Source organism: Parambassis ranga, chromosome 4 (genome assembly GCF_900634625.1).
Source record: "Parambassis ranga chromosome 4, fParRan2.1, whole genome shotgun sequence".
NCBI lineage: Eukaryota > Metazoa > Chordata > Actinopteri > Ambassidae > Parambassis > Parambassis ranga.
In genome coordinates, this window is record NC_041025.1 from 21,685,201 (window position 1) to 21,706,272 (window position 21,072).

The 21,072-nt window shown below is 42.0% G+C and overlaps 2 protein-coding genes across 4 annotated transcripts in view; one reads left to right on the forward strand and one right to left on the reverse strand.

Annotated features, from left to right (window-relative positions):
* Window positions 1-1,564: 1,564 nt before the first annotated feature.
* On the forward strand, window positions 1,565-8,028 carry mpl (MPL proto-oncogene, thrombopoietin receptor). The gene is made up of 12 exons (XM_028403149.1): window positions 1,565-1,765; window positions 2,033-2,153; window positions 2,271-2,449; window positions 4,002-4,153; window positions 4,677-4,827; window positions 4,909-5,020; window positions 5,138-5,307; window positions 5,438-5,577; window positions 5,990-6,143; window positions 6,287-6,359; window positions 6,591-6,678; window positions 6,815-8,028. Exons 1-12 carry the CDS (start codon window positions 1,651-1,653, stop codon window positions 7,262-7,264), a joined length of 1,905 nt encoding a protein of 634 aa, XP_028258950.1. The 5' UTR covers window positions 1,565-1,650; the 3' UTR covers window positions 7,265-8,028.
* An 847-nt stretch (window positions 8,029-8,875) lies between these two features.
* Window positions 8,876-21,072, reverse strand: part of ddah1 (dimethylarginine dimethylaminohydrolase 1) — a 71,598-nt gene continuing 59,401 nt past the window's right edge. For all 3 annotated transcript variants that reach the window (XM_028403153.1, XM_028403152.1, XM_028403151.1), the window contains 3 exons: window positions 20,817-20,936; window positions 15,713-15,856; window positions 8,876-11,935 (listed from right to left, as the gene is read on the reverse strand). In XM_028403153.1, coding sequence (XP_028258954.1) covers window positions 11,819-11,935; window positions 15,713-15,856; window positions 20,817-20,936 — 381 coding nt within the window. In that variant the 3' untranslated portion in view covers window positions 8,876-11,818. The remainder of the gene's footprint in view (window positions 11,936-15,712; window positions 15,857-20,816; window positions 20,937-21,072) is intronic.

The window sequence follows — 21,072 nt, forward strand, 5'->3', positions numbered from 1 at the left end:
CCCCCGTGCTGCTCACTATCGTGTCCGAGACGGTGTTCCTCAGCCTCACAAATTGTGGTCGACCTGTAAGATAGTTAGTGATCCAGGTGACCAGTGGGGTCTCTACCTGCATGTCCAGGAGCTTCCTATTCAAAAGGGCAGGCTGCACGGTGTTAAACGCACTGGAAAAATCAAAGAACATGATTCTAACAGTGTTACCTGCCTCCTCCAAGTAGGTGTGTGCTCTGTGCAGCAGGTAGAGGCTGGTAAGCAAACTGCATATAGGCACTTTATTTCAGAATCAGAATCAGAAATACTTTATTGATCCTGGGTGGGAAATTGCTTTCATTCCAGGTGCTCCATGTATACTCAAAAAACAGGTTAGAAATATAAACCTAATAAAATTCTAAACATTAATAAATATTCAAGTTAAATCCAGGCAAGTGAAAACTGATAGTCATATATAATACAACTAATACTGTGTGCAGTAAAATCTTACAGTGTCTACAATAAATCCAATATGGATATAAATAACAAGACCGACTGTCTGATCTCAGAGGGAGGAGTTTGATGGCCACAGGAAGGAATGAGGTCCTGTGGCGCTCAGTGCTGCATTTAGGAGGGATCAGTCTGGCACTGAAAGTCCTCCTGCACCTCAGCAGCACGTGGTGGAGAGGACGGAAGCTGTTCTCCAGGATCCCCTGCAGCTTAGACAGCATCCTTCTGTCTGACACTGCTGTCAGGGAATCCAGCTCCACCCCCACAACATCACAGGCCCTTCTCATCAGTTTATTGAACGGAGATTATTTGTCCTTTGACTCTATTAATTCAGAATTGTATCCTGAGTTTTAACCTGCAGTGTCTCAGGTTCAACAGTTTACTCTGCACTATTTTAAGAGTCCTTCAGTTCTCAGAATTCTACAGACTTCAGGGTAATAGCTGAGCAGCTTCATCAACACAGCAACACAAGGTGCCATCTGAACACCATGGTATTGATTATATCAGTGTGTGGTCAGCACTTATCTGTTGATAACGTCTGTTTTTCTGACGTGCATACGTTTGAAGAACAAACTGGTGTACTTCGCTGTAGAGCAGTAGATCAGGATGTGGTTAATCAGCAGAGGCTGTTGGTGCACATTCTGTTTCTTACTCTATCTCTCTTTAAAAAAAAAAAAAATAATCTTTTCAGCGAGCATAACCACTCATGTGCATCAGCAGGGTGGTGGTGCTGAGAAAGTGAGTGAGGGTCTGATGAACCATACAACCAAAGACATTTTTGCTGCTAATAATAGTCGAGTTTTATAAATATCCTTTCCACAGTGGGCTGATAAAGCCTTCGGGTGTTAAATTGCATTCACCATATGCTTCCTGAAGAATTAATTTTGCAAGGAAGTAACTGCTAACCCAGTCAAATCATGCTTTTTATCAGGGGTAGCAGTTTGAAATGGTGTCTGGTTATTCCGTCCTAAGGCTTTTACGGAGCCTACGTCTGCTGTACACACAGTTCACTTCCTTCTTATTCATAACTTGTCACATTGTGCCAACCCCTCACCACTGCTCGACTCAGCCCACACATGCCTACTCAAAACAATGCACACAATATACACTCGCAGGCATGTGGCGTGTTATTAGTGCCATGGTGGTTTAAGACACATAACACCTGAATTTACCATGAATCTGCTTTGCAGATTTGAGTCGCTCCTTATTTTCTTCTGGATACAAAGTGGTTTTGTGCCTGGGATACGATGCAATAATGCTTTGATCATCAATCACCTTTCAAGACAAGGTAGGGCTGGTCAAAAACAAAAACAGGTCAAAAGGAACTTTGAATTCCATCAAATTAATGACTCAATTTTCTAAAAAATCTTATTTTATAATGAAAGACTCGTGTCAAATTGTGGGAGCATAATAATATCTAGTAACAGCCACAAAGAAAGAAATTAATCATCATATGCAGTTTTTTTATAAAGAAGTTTATTAAAATATAACAATACCTGGAGGAAAATATTTAGCAGCATTTGTTTGGGAATAACACTCGTTTATTCTCCCTCAGATGTTCAGCTCTTAAAGAACGAGCAGGATCCGAAGTGTTTCAGTCGGACACAAAAGGATTTGACCTGCTTCATTGAGACTGCAGATAACAGGACCTATGACTTTCTCTACTCAACTCCAGAGTTAGTTTTTTTTGGCTGGCTAATGTTGATTTATTATATAATTTTAATTTTATGTTTTAAACGTTTTCCCTCCCTGTTCAAATGTTTTTATTGTCTGTGTCTTCTATTCTAAACAAGGCAGCAACAAAAAAAACGGTGTGAGGTGTCTGTCCGGAGAACAGAGGAGGGAAAGTTCTTCCATGTCTGCTCATTTCCTGACTCGGATGTTTTCCTGTTTGTGGATACACACATCGAAGTGGTGGAAAATGCTACCAACAAAACCATCCACAGACGAGCCGTCTGTGTGGAGGACCAGGGTAAGTCTAATATTTATTGTTTGTTGAGGAACATGTGGTACAAATTCACCAATGTAGATTAGTTTGAGTCATAAATTGAATTATGAAGAGCTTCTCCAGACCCAGCGTGGTTAGGGGTGGGCGATATGGCAAAAATTTTAATGATAAAATCACGATCACGATTTTATCACGATTTATTTTTACATTGACACTGATTTGCACGTTTCTGTGTAAATGACATCAGGTAGCCTCACTTCTCACTTCTCAAAAATTATCAGTAGATTTTAAAGGCAAACAACAACTCTGATAACGTGCACTCAGTTTTCAATAAACATGAAAATTTAAATAACAATTACAGAACAAAATAAAGTTTTATTTCAAATAGGCTAAAACGAAGACTGATGTAGTTCTGTAAAGTATTATTCAACAGTCATTTAAACAGACTGAAGTGTGCCTCCTAAGGTTAAACAATAAATACAGTATTGAGACTTAAGTAACTCTTAAAGTTCAATGTGATTTAGAACAAATGATCAAACTTTAATGGGAATCATATCTAAGGACAAACGGAGCTGCTGCTGTCAGCTATGTCCACCGTTTACTAGAGTCCTCATATGGAGCCTCTTCATCAAATGCCTGCGTTATTGTTTTGGTGACGTCATCAGCTGTTGCCTCTGTCTGCATCTGATGTACACACAGCGGCCCTCCCACTACACACACACACACACGTGTAGAAGAGCTGCTGACGGCACAACAGCAGCAAACCTGAATATAACGAGCTGGTAATGTTCAGAGAGGTGGGCGCGTACGTGCTTGTAGCATTATAACACATTCGTATACACACGACCCTTCCACTGCGACACACGTCGCGCACACCCACCCACACAGGCTTAGAAGACGCGCTGCTGCTGCCGGCAGAAACAGTACCGAACATAAAGGTGGAGTTCGTTTTAGGGACCAGTTGCTCCGTTTTCTTTTCGTTTTCAGCCGTAGCTTCCTAACAGGGAGGCTGTCATTGGTTGGTCGTGTTCACATTAAGTGAAGTTAATTATTAAGTTGAGTTGGCCGAGTGAAAAAAACTCATGCGGCTGCGTGAACATAGAACTGCAATTAATAGAAGGTGCTCTATGGACGATAAAACGATCTGTCCGTTCTGGCAGATCGTCGACACGTTCAAATCCTTCACGATCATTTATTGTCAAATCGCACATGTATTAGTCATTTTTGCAAAGCCTTGTGTCCTCTGTCATTTTGTCAAGAGACATATTTTAGATGTTTATGTTTCCAAAGTAGCTATGCATTATAAAACCATCTCATCTTTACATAGAACCTGACAGTAGTCAAGAAAGATTTCTCCTGTGGTGAGCCTCAATCGATTGTGTAAAGCTTTCTCTGCATCAGATGCTCCTTCAGGTCTGAAGAAGGAGATTCTAGGAAAGAGACAAGTTAGCAAAAGCTTCCATCTCATATTCACAAGGTCACACCCAAAGATAGACAGGGTGCCGAAACAGCAGTAAAGTGTTCCCAGAAGTGGACTCTGTGTAACCCTGTAATCTGTTCTTCCACCTGTCTTTAGTTCTTCTGGACCCACCCTTCAACGTGTCCTTAAACCCAAATGACCAAGCAGGACAACTACGGGTTTCATGGCATGCACAACATTTACAAGATCAAGAAAACAGTGTTAAGATTCAGTATTCCTCCAGAAGTCTTGGAGAGAAGACACGAATGGTATGCACAGCTCTGTAGTGAATGATGTTAATGCAAAATTAATTTGAAATCAATCTCATTTTTAGTGTCCAACCATTGGTTATAGTGATTCTAAAAAGACTAGGAGGACACACTAACAGACTGGCTTCAGCAATTTGTTTTATATGGTGATGGGGGTCACACACTTAACAGCTGTTCCTGATCGGGGATCACAGACTACAGGACCTGTCAAACCAACTAAAGCCAGCTTAACACAGCAAACAGTTTACAACAAACTCAAAGAAGAAGGAAGAGAAAGAAGAAGAAGTAAACAAACACGGATGACAATCGGCTCGCTGCTGCTGCGGTCTGTGCAACTATCTTATCTGAAAAAAAAATACTTTGCTCAACAGGGAGTCATCTGTAAAACTAGTGTGTCCCCAGCCTTGACCTTTTGTCACATCACATTACTTAAAATGTGTTGTAAATATTTGTCAGACAAGTCTAAATGTAATGTTTTGTTCTGTGAGCTTTAACCTGTGTACTCGCGTCTTGATTTTTACAGACAAAGTCCAGTACAGATGATGTACTGGACTCTCTGGTTTCAGGAGAGGAGATTGAGGTCCGAGTCTCTGTCAAAACTGCGTCTAATCCAGATGGAGGGCACTGGAGCAGCTGGTCACACCCTGTGCGAGCTGTGGTTCCCCAAACAGCAGGTGTGTGAATCACCGAGCACCATTTACAGCACCAGAATTCCTCATTAAGGCTTCAATCATTTAAATTTCTTTCCTTTTCAGATGATATCTTACTAACATGCTACACATCTGACCTTCATAATGTCACCTGTCACTGGGATGGGAGAAGATATATAGACACTGAGTACAGACTTTTCTACAAGATGGAACACAGGTAGCAGAAAATACACCGACACATCGCTGATGACAGATCTTTATACGGCTGTGTTCCCCCAAGCTTAAACCGAGAAGGATATTTAATGTACACGGTCTCGCTTTTTGACCCTTGCAGAAAAACTTTGAACTGGACTGAGTGGACTGAGTGCGGGGTTGATAAAAACTTAACTGACTGGTGTTGGTTCCATGGAGATCCGGCCGGAAAAGTCAAAGTCAAGCTCAACAGCACTTCAGCTACAAGCAGCAGGACATTTTACACAAAAGAGTTCACACAGATAACCTCCAGTGAGTGAGATTGCTTTGGTTCCCATAGTTCTCCCAGCCTAAAACAAACTGATGCACTGAAAATTAAGCAGCATTTTTTTACCCTGCCTTCTCTCTGTTGATCTTCAAATTGTGTCCTTTTTGTTTACAGTCAAAACCCCCCCACCAGGTCGTCTGGGATTGCTGAAGAATGGGGAGTTGTGCTTGAAATGGGAAGCTCCTCTTCCATCTCTTTCCATTTACCTGCAGTATGAGGTGGACTACCAGATAAAAGGAAGTGGAGAATGGAAGGTAGGATTGTTTACACTTTCATTACCATCTTGTTGGTACCCTACGGCTATGCTTTGCTTTCTGTTAATTAAAAAATGTAGTTTACAAGATATATTTTATTTTAAAGCAACATCTCAAACATTATTGTGGCATACGTTCTTGTATAGAAATAAAGGCCCATGGTGGTTATTAATTTAATTCTCGATCTGACCACCAGATGGTGCCAAAGTTTCAGATATGTGTAGATTAGCTAGCAAGCTAATGCACTGTGTTTGATCTGTGCTAGGTGCTGCAAGAGAGTTGCACAATACTGAAGGGGAAGATAATATTTCCAGAGAAATGTGAAAGCTATTGTGAAAGAATGTCAACAAAAAAGTACATCATCATCATCATCATACCATGTTCACTTTCTTCACATTATTTTCTTGCCCAGGTGATAAAGGGCTCTAAGACTCATGCATGCCTAGATGTTCAAGCAGGTAGGCAATACAGCATGAAGGTCAGAGCTAGACCTAATGGCACCATCTACTCCGGCTTCTGGAGTGACTGGTCAGATGAGCTCACTGGTGGAACCCCTACAAACACAGGTAAGCTCCCACTAAGAATAATAAACACATTTCAAAAAATCAAAATCATTTATTGGTCACACAGCGAGGAATGTTAAATATTAAATGTTCTTTGTTATGCTAGTTAAAATAGTAATTTATTGGAATATAAATAACTTTTTCAGGCTTGTGGCTCATGCTGTGTATCCCCATCGCCCTGCTGATCATCACTGTCCTATCCATCTCCTTGTTTTTCAGGTACTTCTATAAATATCCATTAAATCAATTTTTAGGCAATGTATGTGCAGATTTAGTGCCATCTACTGGGCATGTATACCACTGCAATCAGCTGAGTGTGCCCTCTTCATCCACTCCTTCTTAGGAATGTGGGACAGATGGTTCAGATGGACAGATGTTGGACAAAATCGGTTCCTTTGATCAAATGTTTAAGGACACTTCTCATGTTATGTATTTTGTGTGTTTGTGTAGCACCTTGAAGCAGTATTTTTGGCCCCCAGTGCCCAACCTTGACAAATTTCTGCAGGGCTTCCTGACAGATGTTAGCAGTCAGAAATGGGTATGTTATTTTATTTTTATTACAAATAACCATAAATGCAGTACAGTTGAGTGAATCTGTTATTATTGTGTTCAGTGGCAGCACTCCCATTTTGTATGTCAAACATTAAACATGAACATCTCTGCTCACACTTCAGGATCCTTCAGTCACGACAAAGCAGTGCTGTGAGGAAACCACTTCATGCTTGGTGGAGGTCATGTCTGAAGAGGAGGGGTCAGGATTGCTGAAACCATCTGAAGACTCATCAGAAGGAAGCCTCTCCAGCAGTGTGCAGGTAGACAGGAGCCCCGTGGTCGACGTCTTTCCAGACTACGTAACTCTGAATGAGGACAGTAGTCTTTACCTGGAAGGAAACAGTTATGTGTGCGAGCAGGTCCGAGAGAAAAAATACTCCGCGATTGGAGATGAGCTCCTCCAAGCATGTGAGAGTTCCTCTGATGGCTCAGTGTGCGCTTCACCTTGCATGAGCAACGACTTTCTTAACCATTCCTACTTTCCTCTTGTGGGGACCACAGTGAAATGTAACAATGCTGTCACTGCTGCAAGAGGTCCAGGAAACCTCTATACTAACCTGCCCCATAGCTAAATCTGCAGTGCAGCAAGTGCTTTGTTTTCACTAGTTGACATGTTGGTGGTATACAAACCCAGTAGATACATCCATATGATGTACAGTATACCAGCAGGCCCTCTGGCCCTTATCAATCAATCCGTATTCGTCCTCACCATCAGTCACTCTGATATTTCTTCTAATTTCTGGGGCTAAAAAGTGAAGCCCATTTTAAAGTGTCAAAGTGCAGTCTGACCTCCATGTTAAAATGTCCAGATTTACAGCAGAAATATAGCCTGCCACAAAAAAAAGCTTTGGCCTATATATTGATGAGTTTATTTTTTTGTAACTAAAACAGCTCTTTAGAAACCTATGGGTTTACACGGTTGCTTCATCTATAGTTATGGACAGTCTTTGTATGTACAGTTTTCCTCTGAATGTTGAGTTTTGATACACTCGTGGTTTTGGTCATGGCTGGGGATATACAACACATTCTGCTGCTAGTGCAGGAACTGTCATCACAGATATCAAATATACATCAATACTTTTTATATCTGCCTAGGGGGAAACGGTAGCTTGGTAGATAATTACAGGTTAATCTCACAGTGAGACTGATAAAGAGTATATATAGTATTATCCATTATGCTCACAGTGTATGTCTGCATTAGTGCTGGGTGATATTAGTTAATATCAATATCTCGTTTAATTGAAGCCTTTCCCCGCTTAAGATTAATGAATGGTTATTTTTATTCTTTTTATTAAGTTAATATTAGAAATTTTTTTTTTTTTTTGGGGGGGGGGGGGGGGGGGGGGGGGGGGGGGCTGGGGGGTTGAAGGTTAGCATGTTTGAAGTGGGGATATTTGGGGAAACGAGCAAAACCGCGAAATCCCAAATAGTAGCAACATCTCCCTAATCCTCCTCCTCCACTCCAAACATGTTCACCCAAACTGCTGCTTCTGATGTTGTTCAGCAGCGAAACATCTTCAGAATGTGGGCTCAAAGCGGACAGCACAGGAAAAGTAACCAACATGAGTAAGAGAGGAAGTTAATTGCCCACAGCCCTAGTCTGCATTACATTCACTTAGTGTCCATTCTTCACAGCTACATTTCTGATATAACTTATTTTACTGACAGTTCTTTGGTATAGTAGTAGTTGTGCTTTTCTACTTTTTTTTGCCATGTTTACTCATTTATAATCCACATATAATCTATACCATTATTGCCTTACATTTAAAATGTTTTTATTTCAAGGTTTGTATGTAAGTAAATAAATCAAGTGTATTTTCTTTCTGTGTGATTTTCGGAACTTTCTAAACCTTTGACACTTTGCTTCTGCAGATTTTCTTGCCAAGACACCTTGCTTCTGTCTGTTTTACACTTTTGTTGTCACTAGATGGCAGCAGAGATCAACAGGCTGAGGTGTGTCGCCACAGTGAGTCTTTATCGCCTGCATCCAGGGATGCAGGTCCAGGTATTTTTTCCACACTTTAACACACTGAAGCTACAAGAAGATTTTCATTGAGAGGAAAATGAGTTAAATGTATCAACAAGAGCACTTAAATGTAAGGATTTAAACATTAATGATCAAAAAACACAACCGGATCAGAAGTGTTATTTTAAACTTAAGACAAGGACAAAAGAACACCATGAATGCTAGATGTTAATTTATTACACAAAGTTCAATCTAAGATGATTCAAATAATTATCACTCACAACTTGTATGGCAAACAAAAGACCTGAGTTGGAACGTGGGCAATTACAACATCATGACTACAAGGATTAGAAAGAGGCGTCTTAACAAAGTCAGCACACTGTAGAAGTGGTTACTCACAGTTTTACCAAAAAAAAAAAAAAAAGAACTTTTAAGACTTAAGATGGACGTTAAGGTGTCTCAGAGCACGTAACTGTCAAAATAACATCATCAACTCATCAGTGAACGACTGGTACTACAGTGTGAAAATCAACTACTGACTGTGACCACTTTGACTTCAGCGTTCCACCTTCTGTGAAATATACTGCTGTCACACTTTAACGGCAGGCCATCACATCTACAGTGCACGCCAGACTGTATGATATCATGGCCGTAAATTAGCCCAGAATCCTGCCTATGAGGCAACGGCAGCAGAGGGCGGGAGAAAGTGAGAGCGAGACAGTCGAGAGAAAGACACAGAAGGTTTAAAAGAGTCAGTGTTTACTGGCGTACAGGCTTCTCCTCCCAACATGAATTCTTTCCGTGTTTCATCACTGCCCGTACGCAAACGAGGTTGAATCACCTCCTGATGTCATTTCCTCAACTTTCACTTACATTCACATTGAGCAACAACATGGCTTCAGATGTGATGGGCTTTAACGTGTATCGCATACAGTGTTAACTACATGTTGTCATGGTTACAACAGCAACTGAGATAAGGCCACTAAAACAGGTCAACATCCTACCAGAAGGAACATTTTCAGAGTGTCAGGCGTCAGCTACGTTTGGTCCTACTGGGCCTTCAGTTTCACAGCATACTCATAGACACAACTAGAAAACAATAAGCAGTGTAATCAACAACACAGGCAGGACCAATGGTGTGAAGAAGCTACTTCAGAATCATTCAGCAGGAGTAACGGCATGGATGTTTCATAGAGGCCTTTGTATATTTAAAGTAGAGGTGTCAAAAGATGGTTCACTTAGGATTCTGTTAGCATCTCTAGCTGGTACTGAGGAGCAACAAAAAAAATTCAATACTACACCATAAATAGCAATTATTAGTAAGCAAAAAGAGAAACAGTGGATTGGGTAGAACTTTCAGAAAGGTCACATTTTTAGAAATACTTCAAGAACCGTATCTTCAGAACAAGAACTCAAAACTTGTTCATAAAATGTAGTTTTGTACCAAGAGTAGTAAGTAACTCTAAAAGGCTTTTTATATTATAGCAGAAGAAGTTTCCAAAATACACTTTGTGAAAAGTGAAATTACAATAAAAATTGCAAATGTAAACAAAATTAACGTGCTACATTTTTTAACAATTACTACGGATGTCTGTCTTTATGATTTCTAACTGGGCAGTGCAATGTTGGTTCAAACTACTTTATCATGGCAGCAGATCCACCTGGTTTAGTTGGTGTGGTTCACTTAAAGGGTTGTAAACACTGGATAGTAAGACTGCGTCTCTATGTGGCACATGGTCTACTCCTAGACTCCGCCTGAGGCTTAGGCGGAGGCTACGGATTTAACTAGTCCATCCATAAGAGATGTCCGAGAGGAGCCGGCTTCAAATACACAGACCTGCCAACCTTGGTGAAATTTCATTAGTCTAGGGAAATAATTCAAGGTTACCTTCCTATAGAACAGGCCTATACCCTGTTCTTTTATTACACAAACTAAATAGCCTGATGTTTTTCATCTTATTTGCACGGTGTCATGTCATTTCTGGCTCTACATGGTCGTTTTCACCGCTGCCGTCTGTGCACAGCCGCTCGATGCGCACACAAACACACACATGCTAGTGTTATTGCCAGTCGGATAGACTGAACTCCATTGACTACGCGAAGCTAAGATACGTTAACGTTAGCGAGTGAGTTCAAACGCAGCGCTCTGATTGGCCAAAAGCTTTTAACCCTTGCACTTACACAGACTGCTGTGGCTCAGCGGCAGAACTGACTTCATACAATGCAGAAACAGAAACCGGCGAAATGCAGATGCAACAAAACTCGAGAGCGGTGAATCCTTCAAGCAAACGTAACGGTCAAAATGCGTTCCGAGTACGAGAAATGCGTACATGTTGGCAGGTCTGAATACATTACGTCAGAAATGCGAAAGTCTTTTGGTGCCAAGGGGAAGAAGCTTTAGACAATAAGACAAAAACTGTATTACCCAGATCTACATTCTGTTGGGAAGTTGTTAAATAGTCTGCACAGTCTAGTTTATCAACATTAGCACCGATTATAATAATCAATTAAAAATGCTTCCCTTTTAGAGCCTTTGCCTCGTTATCATTGATCAACCTCAAAACAAAAAGCATGCAGCATGTGTTGCACATTATTGGATGGCTTTTTTTTACTTCTGTTATTATTATAATTAACGATTTGTTCAAAATAAGCAGTGTCAAGTTATTCATTGTTTGTTTGTGTGAAAACATGAACTAACCGGCTATTATGTGAGAGGCACCAAATTTCTCGGGTTCTTCTGATCTGGGATCAGACCAGATCAGTCTAATTATTTAGAGCAGTTTGTAGAGTACTAACGAAGCAGATACGAGAGAGAATTATCAAATCTGTGAGCTGGTTCTTTTTTCCAGAACATGCCCAAATCTAGAGCAGAATCAACCAGGAAGTAATATCCTATGGTTTTTTTTTTTAGAAAGACAAATAACCTGAAACTATTGTGTTTTAATCAGCTAAACTAGTCACACTCCTTAAGACTGTTTAAATTAGTTTGAGTGCATTGGAATAATAAAAAAAAAATCCTCCAATACACTCAGCCGACTTCAGTTACTCGGCCCCTCAGCAACAGTAACATCACCCATCCCTCTAAGTAGCAGAAAAGTTTCGTTAAACCTTGGGATCCGTGGAGGTTACCATGTGCTGACAGGTCCCTCAGCGAGCGCGCTTAGAGGTTGGCCTTCTTATTGATGAGTACAGAGCAGCATGTGAGGGCTCCATCTACTTTGACTTTCTCCGTGTTGGACACAGGGATCAGCATGTGGTCCTTCAACTTCTCGAACACCTGCAGGGAACACAAAAAAAGCGCCCCAAGTTTTTATACAACTACAGCCAAACGTGAAACACGGAAAACATGGTTTACTGTGAGTCCGCTGTCTCTTTACATTAAAGACATCATGACATACAAAACAGATGTTGTCATGGCAACAGCTACTCCCACCATAGAACACTTGTGACTGGCGTTTCCACGGGCTGAAGTGCAACTTGTCTTAGAACTTGTGCAACACTTAAAGTTTGTTTTCTCTACATGTCAACTTGTATGTTTTTGTGATATAAAATCCCTGCAGAGACACAACAACATGTGCAGCAGGAGAGAACAAGCATTCAAGGTTTCCTGGTCTCCCGGCAAGACAGGAGTGAGAACTATTACGACACCCTCAAAAGACCCTTGTAAAATGGTGTGTCACCCTGTGGACATTTTCCAGAAGCAAACCAGTGTTTTCCTACCGTGCATCCAACCCAGGATATTTTTCTCTTTTTAAACTCTTTAAACTTCTGCTTCAACCCTGCTGTGATACTGAGGCCTTGTGGCACAGCCAGAGCAACCAGCTAAACACATTTTTATCTCATGATGCAGGTTGGCTGACAAAACCTCTGGTGATCCAGATGCCACCGCACTCAAGTGCTCTTGATTCTTTTCTACTCAACATATTATGACTCATTTAAACAAAAGCACTCCTTTAACTCATTTTTATCTCTATGCTAAAGCATACTAGCAAACACCATTAACAGTCATGCAAGTGGAGCCGTGAGCTTATGCTAACATCAAAAAGCTAAACAGGTTACATTTACCATCATAGATAAGTATATGAGCATGCTAAAATGTGCTAGCAACTAGGGCTGTGCGATAAAAAACGATAACGATAATTATCGCGATATAACTTTTTTCCAATAACAATATGACAAACGTTCGATAATGCTTGATAAATGCGTACACGTTGCGTGACGCTGCGCATGCGCAGACAGATATCTGTCTTGTTTACAGGCTGCGTCTATGGGAAAGTCAGTGTCCAATCAGACGATCGACCGAGATCACAAGGTGTTTAAAATCCAATTGTAGAGCTTTCTGCTCTCACGTGGTATATCGGAGATGGTTGATTAGACAAGAGAACTATCTCCACTAACTATGGTTCCACATTTTAGTACAAAGATATTATATTGTAATATTGATTTAATGGAGGTTTTATTAAGAGATATACACCTTCGTTTTTTGAAGAATTGGTCATGTCATGTTTTGTCAAATAAAGAGAAGCTTAAGACCACAATTAACCATCTGGTTTCTACAAACCGTTCTCCTCTAAATGTGAAATAAAAATAGATTTTACATATCGTGTTAATTATCAATATCGACTGATATGGAAAGAAATTATCGTGATACATTTTTTGGCCATATCGCCCAGCCCTACTAGCAACACTAGTTGCTATAGCAGCACAGCACAACTTCCTGTTATTAATCTGAAGCTAGAAGCTAAATGTTCTTGTTCAATATGTTTACACTGGGAGATCTGTCTAATGGTAGCTATTTGGTGTAGGAATCAGAATCTGTGATCATGCCCACATGGAATCAACAGACCAATCAGTGGAACCCATGAGACGCAGATACAGGAAATGATTGGTTGGTGTCGCTGCACTGAGCTTCAAAACCGCCCTTCAGGAAGCACATGGGTCTTTATATACAGTCTGTGAAGTCACTGACGTCCCAGACATCCATCTTTTTTGGAAAGTACCAACATTTCTTTATATATTTCAGTCTAAACTCATAATATCATCTCTGCCACAACATTAACTTCAGACCACATAATCAGAGGAGTAACTCCGGAAAGGTTAAGCTTTCACATAACTCTCACAACAGGACATCGGTAAATCCCCTGCCGTTTATAGCACCGCTGCATCCAAAGTGTCTTTTTTGATCATTTCCAGCCGAGTTCTCATTACAGCGGTGGAGATTTATATGAAGGGTCACCGTGGCGTGGTCCCACACAGCAGGGCCGCTGTATTTCACCGGACCTTTTGTCTGCACAGATTCTTTATCTCCAAAACAGAGCCACACTGCTAACCATTAAAGGGGCCCCCCCACCACCACCCACCCCCGTCTCCAACCCCCGTCGACCTCACCAATCCTCTCTCATGACCCCCTGCCTTTGTTAATGCGGAACTCTTATGTAACTTCACGAGCGGACTAAAAATAGACCGGAGATCAGGACAGACAGTGTTTAGAGTCAGAAAACAGCAGACGTCTTGCAGAGCGTCTCGGCGATTGTGCTGACAAATCTCTACATCTCAATGAAGGAACAAGCAACAAGTTCCCTTGGGAAACGAGTACCAGCTCCAATGCTTAGACATGATAGTCCACTCTGATAAAACCGTCTCAGCTACTTGTGTTATGTCTTGTGCTAATAATATTTTTCCACTTTCTTTAAGCTACCTTTTTTTTTTAAAAAAAGGTTTGAAGCCAAAACTGGCTTCTAGGCCAAGTTTAAACCTCATAAAGGAAACTGATTCATGGAACAAACACATTTTGTCTTCCTAACATCCTGTGAAAAAAGGTGCTACCAAAGCAGGAAGCATGACATACACAAACAAACGGTATTATTCTCAAGTTCAATTCCCTCTGTTCATCAAAAAAGAAAAAAAAAAACCCAGACTTTCGCTGTGGATGTTGAGTCCAAAGACGCATAATTTAGTGAATTCCTCCTTCTAAAAATAGCTGGGGGAGACTGGGGTTTTAACCACAGAGTACATTTTGAGGTCTGAGTACTGTCTCTGCAGATTGTAGGTTGCCAGGTTCAATCCTGTGAGAATATTTTCCACTTGTTTTGATGTGGATCTGACCCCAAAGCATGTAAATAACACAAGCGCTGCCCAGATTGTCCAACGCTACTGTAGAAAATACAGTAAATGTCATGGGTAAAGGCTGATACACAGCACAGTGTGTAAAGTAGGTCACTGTATGTTTCAGAATCCATGTTATTGTGCCTGTTTGGGTGCTGGTGCTCATCTGAACCTGACATTCTTTCATTTGTAAGGCACATGGATATCAGAATGTTTGTGTTTCTTTGTCGACTACCTGCGTGTCACCACGATTGAAGAGAAAAGGGTCCGAATTATAGACGTCTGTCTGCATATCAAAACATTTTAATCTCCTAAATAACAGTTGAAATGAAAAAGTAGCTCAGGTAAAGGCACTGCTTCTAGGCAGACTACACATTGCAGTGTGGACCACATTGCTATTCTAGGGTGGTATAGTCTGGAGCTAAGTGGTCCCCAGCAAAATACACAGATGTTTTGAAAGGCTGTCATAGAAAACCTGAAGTTTCTTGAGGTTTCTTCACTAGAAGCCTTTTTTTTTTACATACAAAGAGTCAGTTGTTAATAGTTTCTATATAGCAGTTTTATTTTGGAGAACTCTGAGGAACAAAAAGCATCTAAGATGTGTTTTTCCCAGATCTCTGGCTCCTTGTCTGTGGTCTGAGCCATGTCCACAAAAGGTCACTTCTCATCAAACTACAGGTTTCTTTGTTGGCTGTGTGGTTCGCCTGCAGCGGTTAGGGTTAGGGTTACCCTAACCCTAACCCTATCTTTTGTAGGGTTTGCTCCTGCAGCCAGTTGTTTTTACTCAGAGAGGTCTGGACAGGATGAGGGCCAAACAAAGACCAAAGACTCTTTAAACTGAAGCCACTCTGATACCAATGTGGTTGTCCCGATGGTGGTCCTTCCTCCCACAGGTGCAACCTCAGGATTCTGGATGAATGAGTGATTGTGTGAGAGAGACTATGATTACCTTAACACTTTCTGGAAACTGGTCCGCGGTGCAGTGCAGAAGCACGTGTCCCTTGTTGGGAAGATTCATGTAGACGCAGTTGGCCGCAAGATCATCAGCCACAGTCAGTTTGTCATAGCGATGGTCACTCATCTGCTGCATGATCTGGAGATAAACAACAACACATGATCATTAGAGAGAGAAACAAAGCGATCATTCAGACACAGGAGTACCACAGACAGCACCGCATCCTTCTGCTAGCCAAACCGCTCTGGGCGCCTGTGGGGGGGGGGGGGGGGGGGGGGGGGCTTAATGGAGAACACAGGAGCAGTCAGACATTCTTTCTCAGCAGATGTCATGTTATTTATGTAATCTGAAGGAGCTGAAGGTAGGACGGTGCAGAGGTGGAGGTGGAGGTGGAGGGAGAGAGGGGGGGGAGAAGACGCCCGTGTTGCCAAGTGGAAGTCTGGGGTGGGAGGGTGAGGATGTTATGACCAGAGGAGAAGCAGGTGCCTGTTAATGTTTATGAGCAGAACATCTGCGGACGGATACCTCAGAGACGAGGAGGAGAGGTGGAACGCTAGTAAAAAAAAAAAAAGGGAGAAAAAAAAATAAAAATCCAAGTGTCAACATTCAGGAAAGGTATTTTAAGAAGACCCTCCTCACTGCACATCCACCTGACTGTCTACTTTAGCCTTTTACTCCTCATTGTCTTTGCTTTAATCACAAGGCCAAAATGTTTCATACTATTATATTTTTTATTTGTAAATGTCGATGACGTCTGCCTGACGTCCTTAAAGGACTGTGAGACTGGCTGTGAGTGAACGTGATGACACACTTTTACAAACGTGGGAGGAAAATGGCTGGTTTGTGAGCACAATGGGATTTGTGGCTGAATATGTTATTATTTCACTTCCCACTGATTGGGTCCATTGCAACATGCAGGACCGGGGTGTTCAGAGGGTCCGGAAAAGTCCACTCCTGAGAGAGTTCTATTTTTTTTTTTTAATGTTACTCACATTGAATTCAGTCCAACTCCTTGTGCAGGGAGAAAATAGAGACTTTTTATAAACAGTCATGTATTATGAAACCTATAACTCTTCAGAAGATTGTGCTGTTGTGTGTGTGATTTGTTCGGGCTTTCCTGGGAAAAATCTGCACAGCACACAGGAAGTAACACATTTTATGTTTCTGGGAGGACGTTGGTGTGAGTGGTAAATCCCATTATTAGTTAAAAAGGGACAGTTCACACCACTTTACAGCAGAAATAAACATGTTTACATTTTACACCAACTGAACAGAGGGTGACTATTCAATTCTTACTTTCTTACATAATTCACTTGTTTTAATTCCAATAATGCTTACAGTTATGCATGACTAAAGGCCACTTACAGAGAACAGGGAAGTGCTGACTCAGATCTAGAACTGCCTGTTTATGCAACTGCCATATTTGGATAATTAGAGGATGTTCGAGGACTAGCACCGCACACCTGCCATCTGCTGTAACAGTTTCACCATGGGAAACAGTGGCCAACTTAAATTGGGTTAGACCTCCTGATCATCAGAGGGGCAAACCGGGTCCAAAATATAGCATAAAATCCTCTAGTGTGTAGCCAGCAATAGGTGGACTCATGCACTGCTGGACCTCCTTGAGAACAAATCCTCAGAATCACAGAAGTCTGTATTTCTAGTTTATTTATCAGATTACCTAGATTGTTTTTAAGATTTTTAAAAATCTTTCTAGTTCGATTTGCGTGGCAGACTTGATTTCTTGAAGCTATCGAGTCTGTAAACACCACAAATTGAGTCCCTTCCACTTTCATTAGTGTGGAGAGAAGGCAGGAACCTCTACAACAGATATCCACATTCAAATAGCTCTGCAGGCCACAGGAAAAGTATGAGAAGTTTGTTTTGTGGTGAGCTGTTCCTCTAAAGGAAAGAGCCATCACAGGCCTGAATGAGCGTGGTCGATCAGCCATAACTCATTTGATTATTAAAAAGTGAAACCATGGAGTAAAGGAGCAAAAATCCCAAAAATCAGTGTGGTGAAAACAGGCTGTAAGCTGGAGAACAGCATGAACCGTGTGTGCACATACATCTGCATGTGTGTAACCAGACACATTCCCAGGTCACTTGTGGGTGTGTTACGTGATTGCAGCAGTCCTAAATGAAAACACTCTGCTCCGTGTGCGTGACCGCCAACACTGTCTCTCACACACAGGGGGATTAAGAGTGGTAGAGGGAAGAATAAACGTTCGACTCCACCAAAGATCACAGTTCGTTCCTGCTTCACTTTTCTCAGAAAGACAGTTTTCAAAACGTATTCTGGCTGTGAGGAAAAGGGCCTGCAGCAGGATGTTTGATCCATGAAATGTAATAAATACTGAGAAAAATCACTTAACTACTGGAACAGTTGTTTTTTTTGGGGGGTATTTTCAGACCTGAGGATGTTTTCATTTTGCCAACATCCATTTAAGATGCCTCAGATTTGTGCTTAAGGCTCCATCATGAGGCTTTCTCCAGAGTCATCCTGGCTCTGAATCTACAGCAAATCACCAGCGCCTTTCTATCTGGACAGTGGCTGAGGTCCAGTTAATACACAGAGTGGGAACTGGGCAGCACAATTTGCTCAGTCAGAGCTGCTAAAATAAAATAAAATAAAAATATTTACTGGAAGGTAATAAAACCACCTCCACAAACAAAAACTATTTACTGGACCTGCTGCCTCCCCCCATGGTAATCTGTGTAATCTGTGTATCACCTTCCAAAGAAGCCTTTCCAAGACTTCAGCAGCAACAACCACCACTCAGAGAGGAAGTGAGGCTGCAGTTGCTTCCTGTTTGGGTGTTTGTTACATGTGTCAATGGAAATATTACTGGTCCACGAGACATGTACACCCCAAAGCTGCACCCCAAAGTATCCAGTTATCCAGATCCCTCTGGATCTGGCTCTACGGTGGGACCCTAGGGACCCATTCCCAGGCAAGGAGAACCAGGTCTCTTGGTTTATCATGTCCATAAGGGTCTATTTGAATCAGTCTTAGTCTAGCCTGTAACCTGGGACTAATTTGCTCTGGGAGACCCTACCAGGTCCTAAGATCCTTCATGCATGCATTTGTCTCTATAGACATGTTTAGGTGGATGTCAACTCAACTGTGTGAATAGGACACTGTCAACATGGTGGCACTCGGAGCCCAGAAGGGACTCAGCTCGGCTCTTAGGCTCTGTGTGTGAAACACACTACAATCCAGTAGCCTAAATGTGTAAGTATGAGCTGCTGCTGCTGCTCTCCGACACTGCAGCTGACTGGAATGCTTTAACATTAAAGGCAATAACAACCGAATGCAGAAACATATGGTACTCCAGGTATGTTCATATTGTCGTATATGTTTGTGATATGGAGACAAATCATCGTTATCACCTCATTATCTACGAAACTGAAGCGCGCAGGCATCCTCGAGGTGAAGATCAAACACCCCCACCAGCAGAGAGTAATAACCTCATGGATCACACAGGGCTGACTGTTGATCTAAAAGCCTGCCGGGCAGTGAGAGCACAGGAAGTGGGTGCTGCCGCTCCTGACAGAAGCCATATTTAGGGATGATTACTTCATGAGTGAAGCTTGGCAGTGACAGCGACAGATGGATGACGAAATCCATCCGGTCAACATTCTATCCCAGGGTGCGCTAAACACAGATACACAGACTGTGTCCACTGAGCCTTCCTGAGCAGACGAAGCATGAGAACCAAAATTAGCACTCTCTTTTATGAATTAAATGTATTTAAACCATTAATAAAATATGGCCAGGCCCTCTCTGTGAATATCATCCTGCAGAAAAATGTAGCTCCCTGAAGGCGAAATCAATTAGTTGGGCTCTAACTTTAATTTGTCTTTGTTCCAAGGAGCCTCACTGCCATGAGAGCTGCATCCACATCCAAAGCAGGCAGTCTGAATTCATTAAAACTGTTCTTACGATCTCACTCCCCCCACAAAGAGAACATTACCTAATTACAAATCCAGGGTTGTTAAAAAGTCCTTTAAAACAGGAGCTAATTGCTGCAGGAGAGGGTGACGTAAGCCGTAATTAGAAAGCGAGCGGTCTGTCATTAAGTCTCGCTAGCGGGGGCCACTCCTCCGCTCCAGTAGCTAATTACAGGGGCGATCAAACAGGCAGGGATCCTAATGAGTCGATGCTGGAATATAAAATTCATTAGCTTATGTTCTTGTGTGTGGATTCTTTGGCGTCTTGTGAACACTTCAGCAATGCAAACAGGCTTAAAAACAACAAGTCTGACCTCTCAAGTAGTTTATCCTCATCAGGATTTGCTGTCTGATGGTCGGCTTTTAATTGCCTTCTTTTCACTTTACAGTGTAGGGCCAGTAGAGGGCGATATCACACCAAGAGGCATATGGTGCCAGATAGGATCCGTCAAGGCCAAGAGTGCATGTGTGCAAGTCTTCATACTTATGCAATTATGTGCAACACACACAATGTGTGTGTCTGTAAATATGTCTTCCACAGCATGCTTGGGAATTTTAAGGATGATTCCATTTGAGGGATGGGCTGAGATTTATCACTCCCTCTCCTGTTGTGTCCCAGCATCCCCTGGGCTTCTGTTGTTTCTATGGTGCTTGATCAATTCTGAAGCCTTTTCATGCTGTAACGAACTCAAGCTGTTTAATGGAAGGACAACACCTTCCTAAGTGAAGCTGGAGTGTGTGTGTGTGTGTGTGTGTGTGTGTGTGTGTGTGTGTGTGTGCCGGAGGGCAATCCCCTCCAGATTAGCCAAGAATATGAATTAATGAGGGTGGATTAGGGTGGCAGGTGGTTCCAATGTGTTTGCAGTGGGAAGCAGCCATCGTGCTGTAAGTAAGGGAGACTGCGCTGAGTAAACACGTGCCATGTTCTGTCTTGTCATGTTATTCTTGCTGAATACTTCTCAGAGAAATAAAAGGACGGGGCTGTTCATACTGTCGGGATCCGCTGCGTCAACGTGCGTCATCATAATAAAAACAATGCTAATACACCGATTCAGTGGTTTCCGTGGTTACAGCTGGGGGAATGCATCGTGTACATACATGCATTAGATACATAGCACACACACAAACACACATACATACATACTTTGAGGGCTTTCTGTGCTGGCTCACTGGAGCCGATGATAATGAGGCCTGGTCCTCCCATGCTGCAGAAGCTCTTCAGGTGCAGCCCTTCCATCACAGGCACAGTGGAGACAGCATAGTCCTGTGAAACACAGTCTAATTACACAACGATAAAGACAGGGCGCGCACACACAGGTGGTACAACTCTTTCACTGTCCTTCACACTACAACATCGATCTAAACGGACACAACCACAGGAATGTCGGAAAGATAATGGG